The sequence below is a fragment of the Rhinolophus hipposideros genome (assembly GCF_964194185.1).
Source record: "Rhinolophus hipposideros genome assembly, chromosome: 6".
In the NCBI taxonomy this organism is placed as follows: domain Eukaryota; kingdom Metazoa; phylum Chordata; class Mammalia; order Chiroptera; family Rhinolophidae; genus Rhinolophus; species Rhinolophus hipposideros.
In genome coordinates, this window is record NC_138052.1 from 68,343,981 (window position 1) to 68,368,572 (window position 24,592).

General features: G+C 38.9%; 1 protein-coding gene and 1 pseudogene across 2 annotated transcripts in view; one reads left to right on the plus strand and one right to left on the minus strand.

Moving 5' to 3' along the window:
- Positions 1-243: 243 nt before the first annotated feature.
- On the minus strand, positions 244-10,480 carry LOC308498559 (nucleosome assembly protein 1-like 1; annotated as a pseudogene). The gene is made up of 4 exons: positions 10,235-10,480; positions 9,997-10,184; positions 1,104-1,736; positions 244-907 (listed from the first exon to the last, which is right to left on the minus strand). The product of its transcript is annotated as a nucleosome assembly protein 1-like 1 (transcript).
- A 79-nt stretch (positions 10,481-10,559) lies between these two features.
- Positions 10,560-24,592, plus strand: part of PLCL1 (phospholipase C like 1 (inactive)) — a 299,473-nt gene continuing 285,440 nt past the window's right edge. The window contains exon 1 of the mRNA XM_081051941.1: positions 10,560-10,930. Within this exon, the coding sequence (XP_080908067.1) occupies positions 10,688-10,930 (243 nt within the window). The 5' untranslated portion in view covers positions 10,560-10,687. The remainder of the gene's footprint in view (positions 10,931-24,592) is intronic.

A 24,592-nucleotide genomic window follows, 5' to 3' on the forward strand; every position in this document is an offset into this window, starting at 1 on the left:
TAGCAATGAATGAAAACGTGTGAGAGTTTCTGTATTTACCATATCTGGCAGAAAAACTAAAGCTGAAATGCTAGGTAGAACAAATTGGACTTTAAAATATCAATTCCTTTCTTTTTAAAAAATTGCTGAGTCTACCAAGAAAATACAAAACGTATGTAAGGCTTTAGGTAAATAACCGTTGTCTTTAAATTCGTGTAACAGTGCAGGTTAGCAGGTTACCCTCAAGGCCACACACACCCTCCTTCACTGCTGCTTGCACTCTGCTGGGTTTCGATCCTTCGAGTCATCGTCTGGATCATTTTCCTCATCTTCTTTCCCTTCCTCATCTGTTTCTTCACCTTCTTCATTATCATCATCATCATCATCTTCAATAGCTTCTCCAGCGAAGTGTAACATAGATCTTGGGATTACGCGCTCATGTAAAAAGTGACCAATTTCAAAGTCTGCAGCAAGGATAGCCGCAGCAGCACCATCCAGGTCTCCACTCTCAGGAACTTCAGGAAGGGCAAAAAAGTTAAAGAAAGAGACACTGGAAACTGTTTTGGTCACAGTTCAAACTGTCTCCCCTCCCTGGTGTTTCTGCTTCTTTGTAATGGTTTTCAAAGTAACATTCTTCCCGTTTGTCCAATCGATCTGGCACCCTGTACAACCCATAATTTCTGGTCCATCAAACCAAAAGGGGTCAGAATCATCTGGTTCTGACCTCATCCTGTATGTCTTTTTCAACATTTCATTTGTGAAATATTCTCTGGCTTCAAAGTGAAATTCTAAAACACAACTCATAGGCTGGCCAGCATCTGAGAACTTCACTTTAATACCTTTTTAGTGCTTCAGAATAGGTTTGTTATGTTCCTGAACCATATCCCTGAGCAAGTCAACATTCTTAAAAACAGTCAACCAGGGGTGGCTGGTTAGCTCAGTTGGTTAGAGCACGGTGCTCTTAACAACAAGGTTGCCAGTTCGATCCCCACAAGGGCCACTGTGAGCTGCGCCCTTCACAACTGGATTGAAGCAACTGCTTGACTTGGAGCTAATGGATCCTGGAAAAACACACTTAAAATAACTAAAAGTTTAAAAACATAAAAAAAATAAAAACAGTCAACCAAAATTCAGGAATTCCCTTGGGGTCTTCTTTTGCTTCATCCTCTTTCTCATCTTCAATCTTGGCCTTTTCTTTCAGCTCCTCTGAAACTTCATTTTCCTCATCTGGTTTCCATTGACATTTTTCTTCTGTACATTCATAAATTGCATCAGTGATCTCAAATCACTTATTAAATGAAGGCTGATAGAGAACAGCATACTTTCTTTCAAGATCGTGAACTTCCTCATTGAACGTGGCTTCTATTTGTGCACATTTAACTTGGAGATTTTTGAGAGCATTCACTTGTGTCTTAACTACCCTAGACAAGTGTTCAGTGTATTATCCTGTTGGTGTTTCTACTAGACCATCGAGTCTTTCTTGGAGGGCTGCAAGAATCTGAGGATTTTACATAATCTGAACAGTCAGCTGACACGCTTTGATTTTTGTTTCTTCACCAGTTTCTTCTACTTCTTCAACATCGTCCAAATCTTGATTAAGTTCAGACTATTCTTTGTTGTCAATATTTGCCGTGTTGTAAGAACTCCAAATATGGGTAGTTAGCACCGAGAGAGCCAGGCGGCCCAAGCTGCACAGGCAGTGATTGACTCCGGGCAGCAGCGGGAGGAGCAGGAGGCGGTGCTGCCAGCAGATGGCGCTAAAAAATGGGGACAATATCGAAGCAAATGGTATGAGGATAACATCTATTAATATAATGTGCCAGTTGGATTCTCTGAGAAGCATGTGGAATTAGAAGTGCAAAAGATTCATTGGAAAGTAGAATTGGGCAGGAGGAGCCCAGATATAGACCTGACAAAATCTCAACCAGCCCATTGGGAAGCTTTGGAGCAATGATTACCTGTTGTAAGCATCCTGCCATTGTGGAAATGACTAGGGCCCAACGGCTGGAGATTGCCCAGCGAAGAGACGAGAAGGGGAGGGCAGGGGTGAGGGAGGGCTTGCCCTTTGCTATCAATGCCTCCCTCATTCATTGGGGCTTCCCCAAGAAGAACATGACCTTGGTTCAAAAGCTGAGGTAGACCTTGAGTAATCAAATAGATAAAGGCTGTCAGTGAACCGATGCCTCAATAGCTGGATAGTGAGCCCTTTATGGAAGAAGGAGTGTGGCGTCTTTGGTTTACCATAGAACTCTTTTCAAACTGAGAAATAAAAGGCATTCAATCCAATGGAATCTTAGGAAAAACACATGTATAAAAAATTTACTGAGGACTAAATCCAAATGGCCAAGAAACATTTAAAACAATGCTTGGTACTCTGGAAAGCGAAAATTAAAACAACAATAGGATATAATTTTATACATATTAGATAGGCAGAAATTAACGAGAGTTACAATACCTGTTAAGGTGGAGTGTGAAGTGTGATTCTTTAGGAAATCTATCTAGCATTATCTATTAAAATTAAAAACACATATACCCTTAGACCCAAAAATTCTACTCCTGGGAATCCATTTGATAGAAATTAAACAACTGGTTCATAAAGACATGTGTACATAAATGATTATTATAACAGTATTTCTCGTGGTGAAAAACTACAGAAATAAATTGAATCTCCCAAATAGGGCAATACCTGAATAAATTATGTAATATCCATAGCATGGAATATTATGCATTTATTTAAAAGAATGCATTAGTAGATATTGTAGATGAGATGGTAGATGAGTGAGAGTAGGAAGATTATGTATGAAAATATTTCTACTCCTGACACTTTTTTTTGTAAATCAAACAATGACAAAACTCTCTCTCTCTTCTCTCTCTCCATATATATATATATATATATATATATATATATATATATATATCCAAAGTTGAAAAGCTGTATACTAGATTGTTAACTTGAATTATCTTGCAAGGAGTGGGAGGGTTGATGTGGGTGGAGAAGGAGATAAATGTACAAGACATGAAAAAGAAGATAAGAAAAAAAATTGTACCAAAAAAGCATGCATATAATTATCTTTATGCTATCATTTTGAAACCTAATAAAAAAGGCAGAATCAGGGGCTTATCCAGCTTGCAAGAAAGAAGGAAATGGGGAAAAAATGTCATAGAAACGGAAATAATTGTATACAATTTTATTGGATACAGAAAAATTTTTAGTTTTCACTAGTTTAGTAGATGCCAGGAATATTTATTTGCTATATAAATCAAACAGTATCTGGCCACATGAACCAATTGCATGGTTGTGAAAAGCATAGGGTACATAAACTTATGTACCAGTATCAGTCTGGAGAGACTAGGTTATATATACTACAGTAACAAATGACCCCCAAATCTGAGGAGATTACTACAAAGGTAGCTTTATTGCTCATGTTACATGTCCACTATAGATTGGTTTGCGCTGTGCTCCATGCTGTTTTCACTCAGAATCCAGCTTCTATCTGGTGACTAATTAATCTTATGGTAGAGGAAAATGAGATCATGGTTAAGCATGTGATGGCTCTTAAAGCTTCTGTTCAGAAGGGGCTCTTTCACTCATCTTTCACTGGTCAACCCACGTCACATGGCTGAGCCTGCTGTTAATGGGATGAGGATGTATAAACCTCCCACAGTGAGAATCAGTAAACATCTTCCTGAATATGAAGATCTGTTTTAGGTCAAAGAGTGTTAATGTAGTATTTCCATGTGATCATGTTAGTGAATGTTATTAATGCTTGGTGAGTGAAGAGAATTAGATGAGAAATAAGAGAAAATACTTTTTTTATAATTATGAGTAAATAAATGCTATTTTTCTTATCCACTGGGTGTACAGGTAAGAGATATTTTTTTTTACTTTTATTTAGTTTCAATCACAGATCACAGACCATCCTTGACATTTTCAGAAAACAAACAAACTAAAATCCTTTTAATCCATATTTTGAAGCCAGGAAAAGTTAAGGTAGATGGAAAGGGTCAGATTCTATTTTACCCACATATTTTATTTTTCTGAAATTTAGAATTTATAGCACTGTGTTGATAAGAAGTATAACATCATCAGAAAAAACTCCTTCATTTAGATATGATAGTATAAAAATAATAGTTTTTGGTACTTTGTGCCTAGAGTTTAAGGATTTGTTCATAAAGAATCTTCCAGCTTAATTTTATCTGCAGCTATCAGTTTAGTTATTAAAATTCCATTTTAATTTGGGGGAAATTTTTAAAAAAAGTTTTATTGGGGAATATTGAGGAACAGTGTGTTTCTCTAGGGCCCATCAGTTCCAAGTTGTTGTCCTTCAGTCTAGTTGTGGAGGGCACAGCTCTCTGGCCCATGTGGGAATTGAACCAGCAACCCCGTTGTTCAGAGTTCGAACTCTAACCAACTGAGCCATCTGGCCACCCCAATTAGGGGGAAATTTAAAGAAAGCTTTATAACCTCTCATTACACTATATGTAGTATTGTACCATGTTTGTTGCTTATTGTTTCGTTTCACAGTTTAAATTAAATTTGCTGCTGTGTAATATTATAGAAGATTCCTGCAACATGCTTTATCCTAATCTTTCAAAAACAATTGTGATGTTATCTGAATAGTTTCACCAGTACATTTTACACAGAACAGAGAATGACAGAAGTCCCAAGTGCAGTTCAACAGCTGTTGCTCCTCCACTGTGGGTTAAGGCTAGAGGCAGCTGTATTCATCGTGACCTTATATCAGTCAGGGGGGTGGGAACTATGGGATTCTCACAGGGGTTAATGACAGAGCAAATGCTAACAATCTAGCTTTCACTAGACATTTGGCCTCAAATGGATTTTTTTTTAAAGAAAGGACTCACTTTTTATAGCTCCTCATTTCATAAAGCAGATAAACTTATGTTGTACTTAACAAAAGAGCTGTACACCTGAAAACTTACTGGGAATTAAAACAGGATTACAAAAGAGACCATACTTTACCCTTGTCTTATGTTTTAATTTAGAGCATGCATTACGATTTTGTGTGTATTTAAGTATTGCACACTGAGTCTTCCTCCCAAAAGACGTGAGGTAGAATGCAACAAAGGCATATCAATAAGGTTAACAAAATAGGTATAAGAGTAATACATTATGACCTAAGGAAAGAAGTGCATTAGAGAAAGAAATGTGAGTCTATATTTTCTTCCAATTGGTCCTATGATGTTAAAATCATTAATAGACTTCATGCATTGGCATAAATTGGAGGACATCCTCCACCCCACCCCCACCACATGCAGATGAATTAGATTTAGGGTATGAACCTGGGATGGGGTAGAGGAGGAAAAACATACCCCATATTTACTCCTGCATCACAAGTGTCAGGCATTGGGAGTTTGTTTTGAAGACATTTCTATTTATATTATAACTTCATACCTGGAAGAGATTCAAGTTGTCAAATAAAATAGAGAAGGATGAGAAACAAGTTTTCTTGGGGGCCTCTTTGGTGCCGTTCCAGTGGTACTTTTCATAAATAGCGCTGTGGCTTCTGCATCAGTGGGGAACAGAACCTTGACATGAGCTCCAACTCCAGGATCCATGTCAAAGTAAGTTAATACATAGAAAATAAGTCAACATGGACTGTCTATTTTTAAAAGACATTTGCCCTACACATAGCAGACTGTTCCCAGTCGATTGGCCCGGGGGTCCTGATAGTGTGTCTTAGCCTCAGTGTCTACACAGGGGTTCCTGAGGGGGCAGCGTTAATGGACCCAGGCATTCTGCTTTACTGTAGGTAGTAGAGGTTTCTCAACACCTAAAAGAAGTAGCAGCCCTCAGATACTGAAGGATATTGGCTGTGATTAGAGATTTCTTATATTTATCACCTTTTGGTATTTTGAAGATTTTTTAAACTAGGGAATCTAGATTTAAACCATTTGTAACTTCTCATTTTTATAGGACTGCTATCATGGAGTAGAGTTTACCTGAACTTTGAAGTGAAATTAATTGATTTTTATGTTTACCTCACTGAAATTTCCTACTTAAAGTCTAATGTAAGGGACAAAGGAATATCTTTCAAGGAAAAAAAAAACACCTGAATTTTAGGAGGGTGTATTTAAGTTTTGCTTATCTTTCATCAGCTTTGTATTTATTTACTATAGTATTTATACTATATATGTATATAGTGTATATACTAGTATTTATACAAATTACATTGCAAATTCTTTTTTCTTGAACTACAAAGAGAAAAATTACAATGTGTATTGGGGAGTGCTATGATGGAATATAAAGGTATATGTGACTCAGTTGAAAATGCAGTACTCATGTTCAATTCAGCTTTGAACTTATCATGAGATCTGACTTTTAATATCAAAATATTCTTTCTTACACCAACGTGGATGAGAAGATAGAAGCGTTTCCTTACAAACTGATAAAATCAATCTCATTCTCCTATTGTGATGGCATAGAGGGAATGCTGATGCTAGGAGAAGAGATTGTTGTGCCGAATGTGAGCGGTCCTAGTTCTGAAGGAGTGGTTCTTCAGCATAGTTTAAATTTCCAGGACTGTCGTTGGACTTGCACCCTGTGGAAGCCTAGTGTAGAAGGAAGAGTGAAAACTTTGAAGTCACTGACTGGGACTCAAATACTGGTTCCATCACTTCCTGTTGGTTTTGACTTTGAGTAACCTAATTGACTTTTTTTGTTTCTGTATTAAATATTCTTTTAATAACTTTTTCCCTCTGATTACAAAAGTAATGCATATTCAATGTTAAGACACTTGGAAAACAGAACAACACAGACAAAAGCCCTCTGTGTCTATCTACCATCTGGAGACAGCCATTGCTAACCTAATTGAAGTTTTTGATTCTTAGTTTCCTTATCTGTAAAGTTGATATCAGAATACTTCATAGAGGATTATCTGGTACATAGAAAATAGTTATCTGAACAACAGTCCTTTTCCCTAACTGTGATTTCCTGGTCATGTACGGAGAGTCTTAATATTCTCACTGGATTTTTCTTAGGCCTAGTGTTCTGGAGTGACTTCCCTGGGCTAGAAAAACTAGATTGACATAGCTGGTCTTTGATTCTGGGTGAGGTATTTTCAGGTTTACTGGGCCTGGCCAGTTTCCTTTCAGTTGCCTTTTTGTCTATTCTAGATTTCAAATTTCTCCATTTTATAATCAATTGTTCTTTTAATTTTGCAACTACTTACTTTGGATCTGTTTTGATTTCTGTCTTAGGATGGAATTCTAGGATCCTTGAGGATGAGAAGCCTTATTGCATAGGCAGTGATAGCCTTTTTTCTTTCTTAGAAGTTGTTGTTTTATTCAGTTAGAACACTGCAAACGTGAAGATTCTGTTTGCAAATATTTATTAAGCACATACTCTGTGCCAGACATGGTTCTGGGAGCTGAAGATACTGCAAGTAACAACATAGACAGAGTCTTTATGCACATGGAGACTACATTCTCCATTTCAGTGGGGCAGAGATAGGAGGTCAGTATGATAGAATATATAAGTAAAAAATTCCATGGACAGGACAGTTTATTTACAGTGATAAAGTCCTATGAGAAAACAAAACAGGATAATATGAGTAACATGGCATATGTGGGGGGTTGAAGGGACAACTTGAGATTTGTGGTCAGAGGTCTTTCTGAGGTGGTAACATTTGAATTGCCAACTCACTACTTTTTTTCCCATACCTCCTCCCACCCCAGCCCTCCACCCCCGACCCCATTTTGTCAACCAAGAGATTGCAGTTCATTGTTACTTAGTGAAAGGTTGGGAGGCAGAAATTGTGGGTGATAGTAATTTGGAAAGGGGAGTTGTTAACGGAGGGGGAGGAGGGTGCCCATGGCTGCTGACTTAACCAAATCTGGCTAGACCTTTCTCTCAATATTGGGAGTGGGGCCACAGAGTAGAATCTCTCTCCAGGGTGGTGGTGGTTCTTCTCCTTTTCATGTTCCTCCCCTTCTTCCCCCCCCTTAACTGTAAATATGAGTATCATGAGACGCCTTCTGAGCTTATGAAAGAAGACAACAGTAAAACTTGTTAGATCAGGGTCCAACTATTTTCTCAAAGCAGAATGAATTAGACAACAGCCTTTGTGAATACACACTCAGAGCAAAGGCTCTAGAGGGGTGTGTGTGTGTGTGTGTGTGCCTTCACATGAGAATGAGACAGAAGGCTGCTAAGGGACGGAAGAGATGAGTCCAACTGGACATCATCTAGTTGAAACATAAAAAATTTTGTGCACATATGCTATACTTTCTGGATTCTTTCTTTTTTTACTGACCTTAAATGTTAGTAAGATGATGCTAATTTTAAGACTTTAAAAATCAAATTATTATAAGAATGGTATACAAACCTGTAGAATGGGGAATCTCTGTAAATGCTATTAATACTGTAGAACAATATAATGAGTGAGATAGCTGCAGTTTTACATTTCTCAAAGGGTAACCCAAGAATGGAATTTTTATTAGGGTAACAAAGAAAAATGAAGCAATGAAAGCAACTGTAGAAGACAGAAGTAAACCATAGTAATAATTGAATATCAAAGAAAAAATGATAGCCCCAAATAGATTATACTTGTGAGCATACCAAATAAAAATATTTTGTATATAAGCTAGATGGGAATTTCCTGAACTAATGGAGATGAAGGACATGTTTCATTTCTTTCCTCTAGTCTGTGGGTTATAAAGGCAGATCAGCTGAAAAGGAAACTTTGAGTTTCCCCTCCAGTCTGTTACACATCAGAAAGAAATTAAAAAGTGTTTACCATTATGGATGCAGTTCTCAGAATCTCACTAGAGGGTAGTGTTGGTTCTAAAACCAGAGGTTTTAGTTGGTTGGTTCTAAAACGAGAGGTCTAGTATATTCATTACTAGGCTGCATTTATATTTAAAGAAAAGATAAACTCCAGCCTTCTCAGTCTTTCCTAAAAGTTGATAAATGTCAAGCCTGAAACCTCTTAAGAGCCTCATCTACTTGTAGTTCTGGCTGGTTGCAGCCCCAGAAGAGCCAGATAAAGTAGTGAAGAGATTACTGGGGGACTTGAGTGGAAGATTCTAATTTCAGATCCTGCACTAAGTAGGAGACAAAAAATTAGTAAGGCTCCCGAGGGCTTCATCTCATCTGAAAATGAAAGGGCTGCCCTAGATGATCCCTAAATTTCGTTGCATCTCTAAAATCTTGAAATTCTAACAAATCCTGGGTCTAAAAGGATGAAGATTTTCTCATATTCTTTGCTGGACAAAAGAACAAGTAACATCTAAGTATTAAATTACTAGTAATTAAACTATAACTTAACATTATAAATGAAGTTTAACATAGATTCTACTGCTGAAAGGCCTTTTAAATTAAAACGTCATGTCTTCTGTCCTACCAGGGAAACCTCAGAGCAATCGTTTGCGTCTATCTGGGCATTCTGTGGTTAATTTTAGTGACTTAATGCATCATCCAAAGCTATCTCTTCTCTTGGTTGCTAGCTTTCTGGAAGTAAACAAAATATGCCTATATAGGATTATTTAGAAAAAGGAGGTTGAACCATTATTAAATAGGGATGTTTCAGGATTAGACTAAATCTCTCACCTCACCTTGTACTTAACCAACGTCCATCATATCTGTGCTTTGTTACTAGTCACTCTCCAGACGGATTTAGTTGGTTCAGTTTCCTATTATTCTCACCGCTTTAATCTGATTCCCTTTCCTTGTCATTTATTTGCATTGCAGAGTGAACTGAAGATCTTTTCAGGAATCCTTAAGCAAATCATTCAACTCCAGGGTCCCAGTAAATCCTAGTTTACCTCTGCATGGACTTTTTTAAGGGTTGGCGTGAGGGCCTGCAATTAACCTCTGATGGCGCGAAGATACACTCCATCACCCCAAACGTTTCGACGTTGATATTCAACACTCCTTTTCCTCCCATTTGCTGTGGTTTGCAAATGAAGGTTTCCTTCCCCCTCTCCCTCCCTTTTCTATCCCCGAATTGTGTTACATTTTCAGGCGCATTTCGAATAGCTAAACTTCATAAAATATACAAAGAGCGCCGGCGGGAGCGCATCCCCGCGCGCTCTCGCCCTCTCACTCGAGTACACGAGCCGCGCGGGGCCGGCGCCCCGGCCGCAGAACACATTCCATTCTTCAGGCTCGGGCACACCCCTCGGCTGTGAGGATTGGCCGGGCCGGCCCCGCTCGGAGAGGCCAGGCTCCTGAGAGGCTCCGACGCCTGCCAATCCCCACGGGCTGTCAAAACAAGTCTTCCCTCCCTGTCACAACCGAGTGGAGCGGAGACCGCCGCCGCCGCCACCGCGCGCTTCCTGGGGCAGCTGCGCCGCCGTCCGCGGGCAGGTGGCGGGTGCGCCGGCCGCGGTCGCCCAGCTCCGGCCCCGCTCCGGCCGTGCGCGTCCCGGCCTCGGGGGCCGCGGGGCCAGGCGCCCAGCGCCTTTTGTTTCGCGTGGAGCGGGCGTTTGCCTCCGGGTTCAGACACCCCCCTGTGGTTCTCGCCTCCCCGCTCCTGCTCATCCTCCTCCCGACGCCCGCCGCCGGCCTCCTGGACTAACGCCCGAGGACGTCTCTAGTCCAGCGATGCCTCCGCTCCAGAAACTTGCCGCCGCGGGCGGGTGGTGAAACAAAGTCTGGCGGGGCCGCCTCCCGGTGCTGAGCGCACGGTGCCCCCGCGGCTGGACGCGGCCGCCGCCCCCCGCCCGAGAGCCCGAAACGCGCCCAGCCATGGCCCAGGGCGCGGCCGGCAGGGAGGGCCCCCCGCCGCCCGACGCAGCCGGGGGTGAAGACGACCCCCGAGGGGGCTCGGACGGTGCCTCCGGGGACGGCGTGGCGGCGGCGCTGGGGAGCCGGTCGAGGGACCGTCGCAGCGGGGTGGTGCTGCCCGTCGCCGCTGGGGCCCCGGCGGACAGCGAGGCCGGCCTCCTGGAGGCGGCGCGGGCGACCCCCCGGCGCAGCAGCATCATCAAGGTAAGCGGGCCGCCCGCCCGGGGGCGTGGGCGTGGGCGTGGGCGTGGGTGGGCGTGGGCGGGTCAGGGACCGCGGGACGTACTGTCCGGAGGCATCGCAGGCTCCGCATTGTTTCCTCCCTTCTCCTTCGTTACCAAATCTTCCTTCCTCGTCCGGAGGTTCCCAGACTCAACTCCTGGCCGTGAGAAGCAGAAGTGACTTTTTTTTTTCCCGACAGCCGAGGAAAAGTTCCGCTCTGCGTCTTTGCGTTTTGATGGATACTTTCCCTCATTTTCACTGAAAGCTTCACTAAACCGTTGATGGAAGGAGAAGGGGAGGACTCAATAGAAATGCAGAGCCACGGGATAGTAGTGCGCTGCTCACCAGAGAAAGGTTAGCTAGCTTTCCCTTCACAGTACAGGAAATGCACTGTTTACCCTCAAGTGAAAAACAAACAAACAAACAAACAAGGAAGGGAACAACACTCCCTAGACTGAAACGGTCCCGAATTCTCAAGCGTGAACTTTCCGGGTAGGCAGGCAGTGTTCAGTGAACCTTTCAGCAAAGTAAAGAGCGATTGCAGAGCCCAGAGTTTCTGCGCTGCAGAGAGCGCGACTGGAACGCAATCAGTCCCCCAAGCATCATCCCAGGTCCTTTCGGTTACCGTTACATCCCGACCCCTCAACTACCAGTCAGGATTTCTCCTCATTTGGCAAGATTTGTGTAAGCCTCGCCCCTCCCTTATCTCTTTCTGTCTTCCTTCCACCTGGGGCTTGTTTCCTGTTTGAGATTTCATCTTTTGGATGCGTGACATGGGGCGGGGGGGTCTCCTGGAAGTCAGAACTCTCCACTCTCTCACAGTCTTGGGAAAAGGGTCTCTTAGCATAAATGCAAGGGAGTAATCATGTGCATGTGAGAGTAAAATCGATTTTGGTAGAACGGTCATTGTGAAAGTATATATGTATGATAGTGAAAGATGGACTTGGAACTATTTACTATTCAACTTACGTGGTGTGCTAATACATTCAAAACCTTTGTTCAAGGATAAGCTGTGTAACCTCCACATAATGCTTGTCTCTTTCTAAAGCTCCAAATTGGAGCCCCCAGCGCCAGTGTGGTGTGTGGGTAGATTGCACCCGCAGTACATCTACCGAGCTCCAAGTATAGTTTAGGCTTTTCCCCAAGACTGACACATGGAAGTTTAAAACCAACAGGGAGATTTCTATAATGAAAGAATCGTGCGTGGTAGCTGCAAATGCTTGTAGTAGTTGCTGTTATTTTGCGACTTTTAGATTATGTGAAAAGGAGTGTTCTATTCTGGGTGTGAATTTGGATAAAAAGGAAATGATCACTTTTTTCTTTTAATCCACAGATCAGAAACCATATTGTTTTGAAACCTAAAAAAAAAAATCACAGTTAGGAAACATACATGTTGTTCTTGTTCTTTTATATATATATTTTACGGTACAATTGACATACAGTATTATATTAGTTTCAGGTGTACAACATGATTCAATGTTTGTGTATATTGTGAAATGACCACCAGGATAAGTCTGGTTAACATCTATAACCTGATACATATTTTCCAAATTCTCTTTTTTGTGATGACAACTTTTAAGATTTACTCTTTTAAACAACTTTCAAAAATGAAATACAATATTATTAACTATAGTCACCATGCTGTGCATTAGATTCCCATGACTTGTTTTATAACTAGAAGTTTGTAACTTTTGATTCTTCATCTATTTTACCCATCTCTCTACCCCACTAGCAGCTACCAATCTGTTCTCTCTGTCTTTTCTTTTAAGATTCTACATATAAATGAGATCATACAATATTTGAAGAAGCATACAATTTAGATTCTAAGATATTGATACTAAATATGGTTCTGTGTGTGTGAAAAAAAACACACCATGAGATAGTTTAAAGTGTATCATCATAAAAGGCCGTGGCCTCTATAGTTTTATAAAAAGTAAAAGTAACTGCAAGTAACATAAAAATTCTTGCAACTAAATTTTTAATTTTGAAATTGTACCATGTACTGGTTTATATTCTCAGAAGGGTCCTTGCTGTGCGCCTCTTTTGTTTTGAAGTTTTTTTCCAGACAAAAAAAGAGACGGAGGCAACAGAGTATCAACTTGATCTTTTTCCTTTTTAATAGTAAAATAAACATTTACTAAATGGTCTTTAAAATTAAAGATTCTAGAAAGTGAAGTGAATTATCATTATTATTTAAAATTAGGTTTTATTGAAAAAGTAATATATATACACCTATGATAAAAAAAAAAATCAACTGTTGCAAAGGAGTATGAAGAGAAAATTCCCAGCCACTCCACTCTCCCGCTTACATAGTCCACCCCCATAGCTGTTAACACTTTCTTATGTATCCTTCCAGAAATATTCAATGCATGTATAAGCACATGTATCTAAACATATCTGTGGCGAACCATTGAAGCTTCTCATTTATACAATAAAATTTGGTTAGAGTTTTACAGGCCTTGTATCTTAATATTTGCTCCAAATGTTTTTGATGCCTGAAAGGTTATCTAATCATTGTGATTAGTCAGTTAATCTTCAAGTATAACCTGGTAGGTTGTAGGTAATGGCAGTACCTTGAGGTCTGTGCCCAGAGACCTTCATTCCCTTCCACTGGGGAAAGAGTCAGGATATGGGCTCTGTTCTATTCCCTTTCTGATATCAAGAACCTTTCTGTTGACATCTTGAATCTGCTGCCCCTTGGTTTATTTACTTTAGCATAGTAAAAAATAAGAGTTTCCTAAAAAGGTCTAGATCATATAGGAAATACGTAGCACATGTTCTGTATTGAGAAAAAACTTACACTTCATAGTTTTGCCAAGAGTTCTTTTTATTTAGCATTGAAACATACAAACAAGAAAGGACTTTTGTACATTTCATATTAATCAAACTGTTAAATGCTGTTCCGAATAGCCTTAGTATAGTAATAATCGGTATTCATGATGATCTCTGAACCACTGAAAGACTGTGAATCATCAAATATTAAATTCTTTTCAGTTCAATTTAGGGTATTATGTCTATTCTAATTATTTTAATGCTAATTCTCTATTAGGTTGAGTATTAGATGAATCAAAATAATGCATTTCTCTATCATACCAGAAAAAAGACCATCTTGTATATTAATAAAAGGAATATTTTTAGTAAATTTGCCCTCCCTAATTTATGAAAACGTGTTTAGTTGAAAAACATTTTCCTTCTTAGCTAATGAAAATATTGACATTTTCCATTAAACAAATTCAGAATGTGTTATTTCTACTATTAGGTTAGTGCAAAGGTAATTGCGGTTTTGTAATTATTTTTAACCTTTTAAACCACAATTACTTTTGCACCAACCTAATATAATTGTGTTTCTTCCCTTATATGCCCAGTCCTAAATTTAGAAAAAAATTAAGATGGGAATTAAACTAGGTTCTCTTTAATTTGTCCATTTGCCCCTGTGTTTTCCTGTGTGATTATTTCTGACAGCATTGACATTGATAAATGTTGCATGTTTTTTGGTAAGTGCATATTTGTATACCACAATACTGCTACAGACTCCAGCTTAATTGCTTCTTGATGACTTGTGGTTTAAAATGACAAGTTAATTACATGCAAAATTGATAATACCTAACAATTATGTACTATTCTGCATTTGAATATATTGCTATTTAAGAAATTAGACCATTTATCTATCCGGTACTTGCTATCAAACTTATATGTTTCAAATATTTAACATTTTGGATTAGAATTTATTGCTCTGTAACTGTAATGTTCTGGAAAAAGAAAGTAATGTAACTTATTCCCTACTAGATTTTGGGAACTGAGATACATACATGTTTTTAAAATAGCAGTTGATTTTTCTTCCATTATATGTAACATATTGAAAGGTTCCACTTTTTTTCATTTCCTTGTTTAAAAATGTGTTTTATTTATGTAAAGTTGGTATATAATCTGATATTTGTTATGTTGGTTTCAAATGTACAATATAGCGATTTGACATGTTTAGACCTTACAGTGTGATCACCCCACTAATTAATCATCTGTCACTGTTTAAACTTATCACAATATTATTGACTCTATTCCCCTTCCCTTTATCACTCATCCCCCACCCTCTCCCTTCTGGTAACCATCCCTTTGGTCTCCGTTTCTATGAGTCTGTTTTTGTTTTGTTTGTTTGTTAGATTCCACATATAAGTGGAATCATATGGTATTTGTCTTTCTCTGCCTGACTTATTTCACTTAGCCTAATACTCTCTAGCTCTATCTATGTTGTTGCAATTGGCAAGATTTCATTCTTTTTTATTGCTGTGTAATATTCCATTGTATATATACACCACATCTTATTTTTCCATTCATCTATTGATGGATACCCAGATTGCTTCCATACTTTGGCTATTGAAAAATAATGCTGCAATGAACATAAGGGTGCATATATCTTTTTGAATTAGCTTTTTTTTTTTTTTTTTTTTTTTGTTAAATACCCAGGAGTGGAATTGCTGGGTCATTAATTTTTTGAGTAATCTACATATTGTTTTCCATAGTGGCCGCACCACATCCTCTCCAAGACATGTTGTTTATTGACTTTTTGATGATAGCCATTCTAACTAGTGTGAGGTGGTGTCTTATTGTGGTTTTGATTTGCATTTCCCTGATGATTAGTGATGCTGAGAATCTTTTCATATGTCTGTTGGCCATCTGTATGTTTTCTCTGGAGAAAGGTCTTTACATTTCTTCTGCCCATTTTTTGATTGGATTATATTTTTTCGTTATTGAGTTTATGAGTTTCTTATATATTTTGGATATCAACACTTTATTGGATATATCATTTGAGAATATACTGTGCCATTCGGTAGGTTGCCTTTCTGTTGAAGGTTTCCTTCGCTGTACAGAAGTTTTTAAATTCCTTTTGATTCTACTTAACTATGAGTTCTCTGGAAGAAATTATCCCTTAGATCTCATGGACATAGGTGGGTGGGATGAATACTCAGGAGTTGGGGATGAGGTACTGAGAACGGCGCTGAAGCAGCTAAAAGTAACGGCTGTGGTGTCGTTCATGTATCATTTTATATCACTGCTAAACTCATTTTGTCATGTTCGTTGTGAGGTTAGTGTAGTAGGTTTCTGAGATGCAGCCTCAAAGGTGTGACTTGGGTACCTATTGTCCCACATTAAAATTATGGCTCTCCTCATTGAGTCAAGGGGAATTTTATTCACATTTATTGAGTGCTGCTACTATGAGTCAAGTACTAAACTAGGCGCTTTCACACATTATATCCCTTAATCCTCACAGCAAACCCTCTAAAGTAGAGAAGGGAAGCACAGAGAGCTACTGATACAATGTGGAGTCAGGATTCATAGCTGTGTCTGCCTAACTCCGAACTTGAGCTCTTATGCTGATTGTCTGATGCAGGGAGTCCACAATCCATGAGTACTTTCTAGGTTAGAAACAACATGAAGATATAAGAGAGTTTCAGAAGAGTCTGAATCTTGGGCCCCAAGGCTTGTGGGGTAAATGATCCTTTCTCTGCACCCTTCTCCTTCCCAAATCAGAACACTTGGAGATGGATGCCTCTACAGAGGGCTTGCAAACTTTTCCTGTCTTTGATCATGTCGTTAGCCTGCACTGTATGTTAAAAGGCAGAGCAATTTGGCAGGTTTCCACTTGAGATCAATATTGGGAGTGCCCACCTGTCGTTTTACACCAGGTCACTTCTCCCATGTCTCTGTAGACAGTGAGTTTGTGAAGGGTTACGTTCTCTTTTAGACGGATATACAGGGGGAACAAAAGCCTGGGGCATAGAATATGTATTATTCTAGGGGATCTAATGTTGAAACTCTGAAAGTTTTTTTTTTTTTTTTTTTTTTTTAAGATAGAGACAGTTATGAAAGGAAGTTAAGGGTGATTGAAAAATAACTTAAAAATTTTAGACACAATATAAGTTAAATAGCTTTCTATAGATTGGCCTGGGAATTAATAAGTATTTATAGACTTTTTTTTTTTTTTTTTTGCCTGTAGAAATCTGTGTTAAAAGTTCCAAATAACCAACTTATCAGTGAATTTTGGTAATCGACCTGATTTTACAGCGGGGCTGGCCAGCCTTCACTAAAGGGGTGCCATGAGCATGTCTAATGGCCTCAGTTGGGGGTATGATTCAGCTGTATAAATATCACTGAACTTCTTAGGTGGATTTGTTTTATTATCCCAGTAACTTCAGTCAGAGTATTTACTTTCTCTGAAATTGCCATAGAAACATGGTCACATTTCACCTTAGAAATGGTCACTTCTCATTGTGGTGCCTTTATGTTGTGATTTCTTATAGCACCTCTCAAGAGAATTAGGAATAAAATTTGAAGAGGCTTGACATATTTTGATGAAAGAGTTTATAAGTGCCTGTTGATTAGTGTTTGTTACTACTGTCAGAATTTAAACTATTGGTTTTCTTTCTAGAAAATATACTAAGGTTCAAAAAGTATAAGTTAGTTCTATAGCCTGTTAGTTCCAAACGTACATTGCAATTAAGACTGAATAGTTGTTTTCCTAGTCTTTTTCTTTCTGCTATCATAGAGAAAACAGGTAATTTAATTTTGTACAGTAAAATGTCAGTTGAACACATGTTGACAAATAATTCCTCAGACACAGTAGGGTGTTATGAAAAGACATCTGGAGACAGCTGACTTTACCTTTGGTGCTACTGAACAAACAATCCATTAATATTTCTAGGAAATGCTAGAGCAACTAACTGGTCAAGCAGTAGGTTTGGGAATAACTCAAAGGAAGAATTGCAGCAGTCTTTCTTGCTCCCACAGTGACTTCTGTTTAGCTTTAATAACTGTGAACATTAAACATAATTCCACTTTTAGGAGCAATGTCAAAACTGAGACATGTATAAGATGGTACATTAAAAAAAATTATCCAGCTTAAAATGACTAAACAGACTAAAGAGGCAGGATTAAAGTTGCTTTTTGAGTTTCCCATTGGGATCTCAGTAGTGTAAATGAACCATTGGTTATTAGGTGCAGTGAGAGAATATTTTGGTTGCACTTACAATCTAAATCTAAGATAATAATGTATCACTAAACCTTGATATAATACAACTTGTCAGTTCTACAAATCTCATATTTTGGTGTGTTTTAATAATGTAAAAAGGTTTATTTGTAGTTTTTTTTTATATCTTATTTATCTCTGTATCCAAGTTCCTATAATAGGATACAGTAACAGAATTTATTATGATTAATGAGTATACTAAAGGGATAATAACAATTAGGACCAAATAGTCAACTTCTATAACAACAACACTCTGTCTTGTTTTAAATCTTAGCCAATGTATTGTGTATTTCAGCTAACATTTGATAGCAACAAAATCACAGTATGACAAAGTATTAGAACACTCCCTTAGATTTAAAATTGGATTTCATTTGTAATTTTATTGATAACATCTGATGTGGATATGTTTAAGAAAGATATAATCTAGTTTATTTTCAACAGTACCATTTTAACTCCCCTCACTAATAATTAATCTAGCATTACTTTGAGAAAAGTAGTATTGTACATGTGAATAGAAAGGAATAATTATTTATATTATCACTATCACTGTAGGAAGAAGAAAGCCAAGCTAATTTTGAAAATAATACAATCCATCCAAAACAAAACAACATAACCACTCAACTATTTTAGTAAGTGTACTTAGTTTCCAAAGATTTCTTAGTTTGTAAACTTACGGAAGTGTGTAGCTATTGCAGGCAAAAATATTGTGTTTTTCCTTAACCATACAACTTTGTATTTAAAAGTTTAAAATACCTTTGAAAGAGAATATCTGCTTTGTTAATTCTTTTCTGTTGACCTGTTGGGGTCTTCAAAAGATGTTAAATCTATAGTGGGCTAGGTACAGGTAATAAGTAAAGTAGGCAAACTCGTGTTATTGTATGATAAAAACATAACGGTTAGGAATGATGATGAGATTGTGTATAGAACACCCTCCCTGTGAGGTGTTGAGGGAAATAAATGCATAAGGAAGGAAGAAGAATGCTTTACTGTTAGCTGGGACCAAGATTACAAGGCAGAACTCTAGAAAGCTGGACCTGATCACCTCATAGGTGCTTTTCCCTAAGGCCCCAAACCAAAGCAAGCTAAATAGCCTGTGAGCTTCAAGCCTGCAACCCACATCCCAGATCTGACAGCTGAAGATGAGGGTGGGCTGCTCAGGATCACACCCCCGAGGGCCAGAGAGTAAGGAGTCAGCAGGGGAAGAACGTGTTTTCTCTCCACTTGGCTCAGGCAGAGTTAGGGTCTGACTCAGGAACAGGGCAACTGTGTCTGAAGAGTGAGTGCCAACTGCCCTGCTATGCTCCCCTCCAGGGCAGCCCGCTTGTTGGGTTGAGGAGACAGAGAGGAGACCATGAGATGTGCATTCTGCCCTTATCTTCTTTCAAAGCTTCGCCTCCATAAAACATAGCTCATCAATGGTCTTCAACTTGCAGTTTCTTAATCATCTATCATGACTAATTTTTGGAGGAGGGAGTAGTTGTGGGGATGGGGGTGGGTGACGAAGTCTGTGCTCCCCCTGGAGGCTGACATACAAGATGCAAACACATCTTCAGCATGTGGGGAATTCCTGTTTTTAAATATTTTGGAATTACTGATTCTGGGGTATAATTAAATATTATATATTTAGAAATGTTATTAATAATTACATAGCTTTCTTTATTTGTTTAATCTAATAGATTAAACACACAGTAACATCATGAAGATCTTTTTCTGTTGAGAAATTTTCTTCATAATAGAAGCAAATGCTTATATAATTTGTATTATAAGTGTGGCATTGTTCTAAGCACTTTATATGTATTAACTTAGTCAGTATTTACAATAACTATATGAGATGAGTATTTTTATTATTACCTCCATTTTTACAGATGGAGAGATCTTAACTGACTTGCCCAATGACACATAGATAGTAAATGGCAGAACCAGGAAATGGACCCAAATAATCTAGTTCCTAAAGTTGCCTTTAATTTTTATGCTATACATTCTTTTAAATAATATTGATTTAAACCTTTGCTATTGTGGATGAAATAGCAGACATGTTATGGTTACCTTAACAACTAAGTTTAGTTGATATATCAAAAAGGATATATTCTAAAAACAGTTTTGTTCAACTTGTTTAAGGATTATGTGAACATCTTTTTTCATAGTTTCACAATCTTTCATGTAAAATACCCATGACATTACATTCATACTGTAATGTATTACATTATGTATGTAATGTATTACATACAGTGGGACTCATGTTCATATATTTTTACTCTTTGAATAGAATTAGCATCTTTACCATGAAGCAAGAATATGTGATCCAACTTTGGTATAATTTACACAGGCTAAAGATGGACGGTTACTTAATCACTGAACGCTGATATGAGTTACTTTATAGTTTGACAGTTTTGTCTTCCAGCATCAATAAATCAACGAGTATCTGAGTTTCTAATCCAAGGAGGTTGCCATTTTGTTAAGTGGATATGATGCTGTATGATTAAGATTTCCTACCACTTACATTTGAGGTAGGTATAGTTCTTCACACATAGGAGGAGCTTGGTAAATATTTGTGGAATTCCATTAAACTGAAAGTCTGTTGAATCATTTAATTCTTTTTTTCTTAGTAGAAATTCCAAAGTCAATATGTGGGAAATTCAAATATATGATTATGTCATGAAATTACTGTGCTTGTGGCTGCTTTATTGTGTTGAAGGTAATGAGTCCATTCTGCTGTGCAGAAATACAGAACCTTGGCCAAATGGTACCCAGAGGTTTGTTCTCATCACTTGGAGACTGGCCAAGTATTTAAGGCACAGTCAGCTCTTTTGTTGAAACACTTGTATGATAGCTTTACTTATCTACCTGTGGTTATGTTAAATTATTGAAAGGATATAAAACTTTGGCTTTTTCTTTCTTGCCCTCCCCCCCCCCCGTTTTTTTTTTTTTTCCTATTGCAGCATCTGCACAATAAAGTTTTTGGTTATATTTTCTTAAAGTAGGTTTCTTTTTTTCTTTTGAAAAAAAGTAAGGCTTTTCCTGAACATCTGAAATGTAAATATTTTTCCTAATACTTTCTCATGTTCAGTTAATATGGAATCAACTGGTTTTGTGATAAGTGCAGTGGTGTGTGCATGTGTTTATGTGTGTGCATGCTCACGCCAGACATATTGGAAGTTACCATCCTGGAGCAGCTTTTGTCCTACAGCTGAAATGATGGTCTTTATCCAAAGACATGTTCGTCATCAAAGTAACTATGTGGGCTTGTGAGAAGTCACACTCAGAAATGTTAGCACGTAAGCTTGACCACAAATTTTCTGGGATTTCTGGGGTTTGGGGAGAAGAGAAAGAGAAAGATCAAGGTGTGCCAAAGGGGAGTAGAGTTGGATGTGACCATTTTTATAAATGGGCAGGGTAAATGGCTCAACAAATGTTTCTTTAAATTTGTTTAAACAAATGTTTTTTTAAACATTCTGCCAGAAGTTGTGCATTTGAGAAGTCAAATTTATTTTTGATTTTGATTGCCTTTTGGTTCTTCTGGAGAGCCTTTTAACTAATGTGAGCACTTCACTCCTTAGCACACCTAACAGTAACTGCTGGGCAGAAAACCCCTTGAGCCTCGATATTCTAATGGAGGATCCAGGAAGGATTAGTCTGAGTTGTTGGTGGGAATGCTTGGTATTAACAGATAAGCTTTGTCTAGTTTGATGTTTCTCTAGCTCTAGCCCTAGGAAAGTCCAAAGAAATTCTTCATAGTTCCACCATCAACATAACAGTCATCAATACAGAGAAAATGACTTCTGACAACTAAGTTATCACAGCAGTTGGTGTAATATGATGGAAGCAGTTGTGAGTACTGGAAGTAGCCATCAGAGTTTAAAACAAAAGGCTCTAAGGTTTCACAGGTTCAGGGGTTACGTTCGGCCATCACCCCTGGTGTTACGGAGAGGCAGCCTCCATTACTGTTTTTGCCCGCCCCTCATCCCCAGGCTAAATAAGGAGAGGACTAGGAGAGTTATGGTTCCAGAAGAGAGCCCATTCCTTTCACTTTCCTCATTGTAGGGAAAGAGATCATGACTTTTTCTGAGGTTGAGGGAGAAAAGACTCATGAGAATCATGTGTAGAGATTGGGTGGGTAATGGTGGTGGCATCCAACAGTCAGTTCCCTCTCCCTGTAAGGTGGGGCTGATGCTCATCTCTTCTCTGGAAGGTACTGAGTTACTGGAACATCAGAGCCCCTGATGCCCTCCTGAGTGTGGAGAAAGGGGACACTGTAAAATATGGCCAGGCATCTTGCTGATGCCCCTACCTAAAGAGGTCATTGGGCAGAGGGACTCTAGTAACAAAAGGCTGGGGTAGGGGCTGAGTAAGGAATGGGAGGAAGAGGTCAGTGTCCAACCAGGTCTCTAATACCAATATGATGAATGTTAAGGAAGAAGGGCACTGAGGAGAACCTGCAGCTCCACAGACAGCAACATTTGGGTGCCTGCCTCACAAGAGAACCAGTGGTCAGTTCAGAGTTAACCTGAGGAGCAGAGAAAACTAACCCCATGGGGCTCACAACATCCCTGCTGAGCCATCCATGGGGAGACCTTGGCCTCTCCTATTCTTCTTCCAGCCCAATCCTAGAAGGGAAGTGCAGGAAGGAAGAGAAAGGGAGAAGTGTGTTAGTAGACCACTCCCTCACCCCAGCCCCAGCCACTACAACCAGCAATGTAGCTTGGGGGCTATGGGGTAGAAAGAGGGCCTTGAATTGAACATGAAATTGAAGTTTTAAAATGAATAGGGCTGAGTTTTTAAGGACTTGAAAGAACCCTTCCTATAACTGAACGAGACTAAAACATGGTGGAATCTGAGTGAGTTATTGCTAATAACTGGAGTCCCCATGGGCAAAGGAGAGCTGAGATGGCATAGCTGGGAGGGAACAGTTGTGGGAAACGGAATACTCACATGTTTCTACTCCACGAACTAGAGACTGCTTAATTACCCACTTATATAATCATAGAATCAGAGAGCTTTGAGATCATTCTCTGGTTCTACTGCTTCATTTATTAAGCATGGCTGCCCACCACCTCTCCCATCCTTTTAGGGAGCCATTATAGAGATCATGATATTATGAATAGATAATAGAGGGCTCTTTTAAAATTTCATGGTATGAAATAATAACAGGCACTAACATAGTCAAGATCTTACATTGTCTTTAATTCTCATAACAGCCTGACAAGACAGAGTTATCATTATCATTTCAACCTTACAGATGAGGCAGCTGAGGTCCTTAGAGGTGGGGAAACTTGATCCAGGCCTCACAGCTATTAAGTATGTTTGTATGGTAGGCAGGGGAGATCAGAATTTTTCCTCCTGATTTTCTTTATCCCCCAAACCTGCAACCCCCAGTACTCCAAATTTCACGTCCCCAAAACAAACAAGCAAACAATAATTTAAGAACATATTGACATGGCTGGAATGGGGCCAAACAGAAACCAAAGTTGAGGTGTTTCAACCTTGCCTTGTTCTGCAATAAAAGCAACTACCATTTTTTGAGCTAGGTGCACATTCATCAGTTCATTTAAGTGGAAAGTCAGAGGAGTCTAAGACACAATAGATCTGAGGTGATTATTTTGGCACCCCTCCTATAATAGATTGGAGGTTTGGGTTTCTTACTCTTTGAAACTTATATTTTAAAAATTTTAGATGTTAGTTTCCAATTGATGCTATAACAAATTACTACGAACTTAGTGTCTCCAAACAACACAAATTTATTATCTTGTAGTTCTAGAGGTCTGAGGTCTGCAGTGTGTCTCACTGGGCTAAAATCAAGGTACAGGCAAGACTGCTTTTTTGGGGGTTCTAGGAGAAAATCCATTTTCTTGCCCCTTTCAGCTTGTGGAATCTGCCTGCATTCTTTGGATCACGGCACCTTCCACCTTCAAAGCCAGCAATGGCTGGTGGAGCTTTTCTCATACCACATCATTTTAACTTTTATTTTCTGCCCTGCCCTGTTCTACCTCTTCTGTCTTCCTCTTCCATATTTAAAGATTCTTGCGATTACATTGGGTTCATCCAGATAATCCAAGGTAATCTTCCTGTTTTAAAGTCGGTTGCTTGGAAGTCTTTTTTTTAAATTAAAGTTTATTGGAGTGACAATTGTTAGTAAAGTTACATAGATTTCAGGTGTACAATTCTGTATTACATCATCTATAAATCCCATTATGTGTTCACCACCCAGAGTCAGTTCTTTTTCCACCACCATATATTTGATCTTCCTTACCCTCATCTCCCACCCTCCTTCCCCGCTTACCCTCTGGTAACCACTAAACTATTGTCTGTGTCTATGAATTTTTGTTTCTCATTTGTTGTCTTGTTCTTTTGTTGTTTTTGGTTTATATACCACATATCAGTGAAATCATATGGTTCTCTGCTTTTTCTCTCTGACTTATTTTGCTTAGTATTACAATCTCAAGATCCATCCATGTTGTCACAAATGGTCCTCTTTCATCTTTCCTTAACGCCGAATAGTATTCCATTGTGTATATATACCACAACTTCTTTTCCATTCATCGATTGAAGGACATTTTGGTTGTTTCCATGTCTTGGCCACTGTAAACAAAGCTGCAGTGAACATTGGTGCAGATGTGTCTTTATGG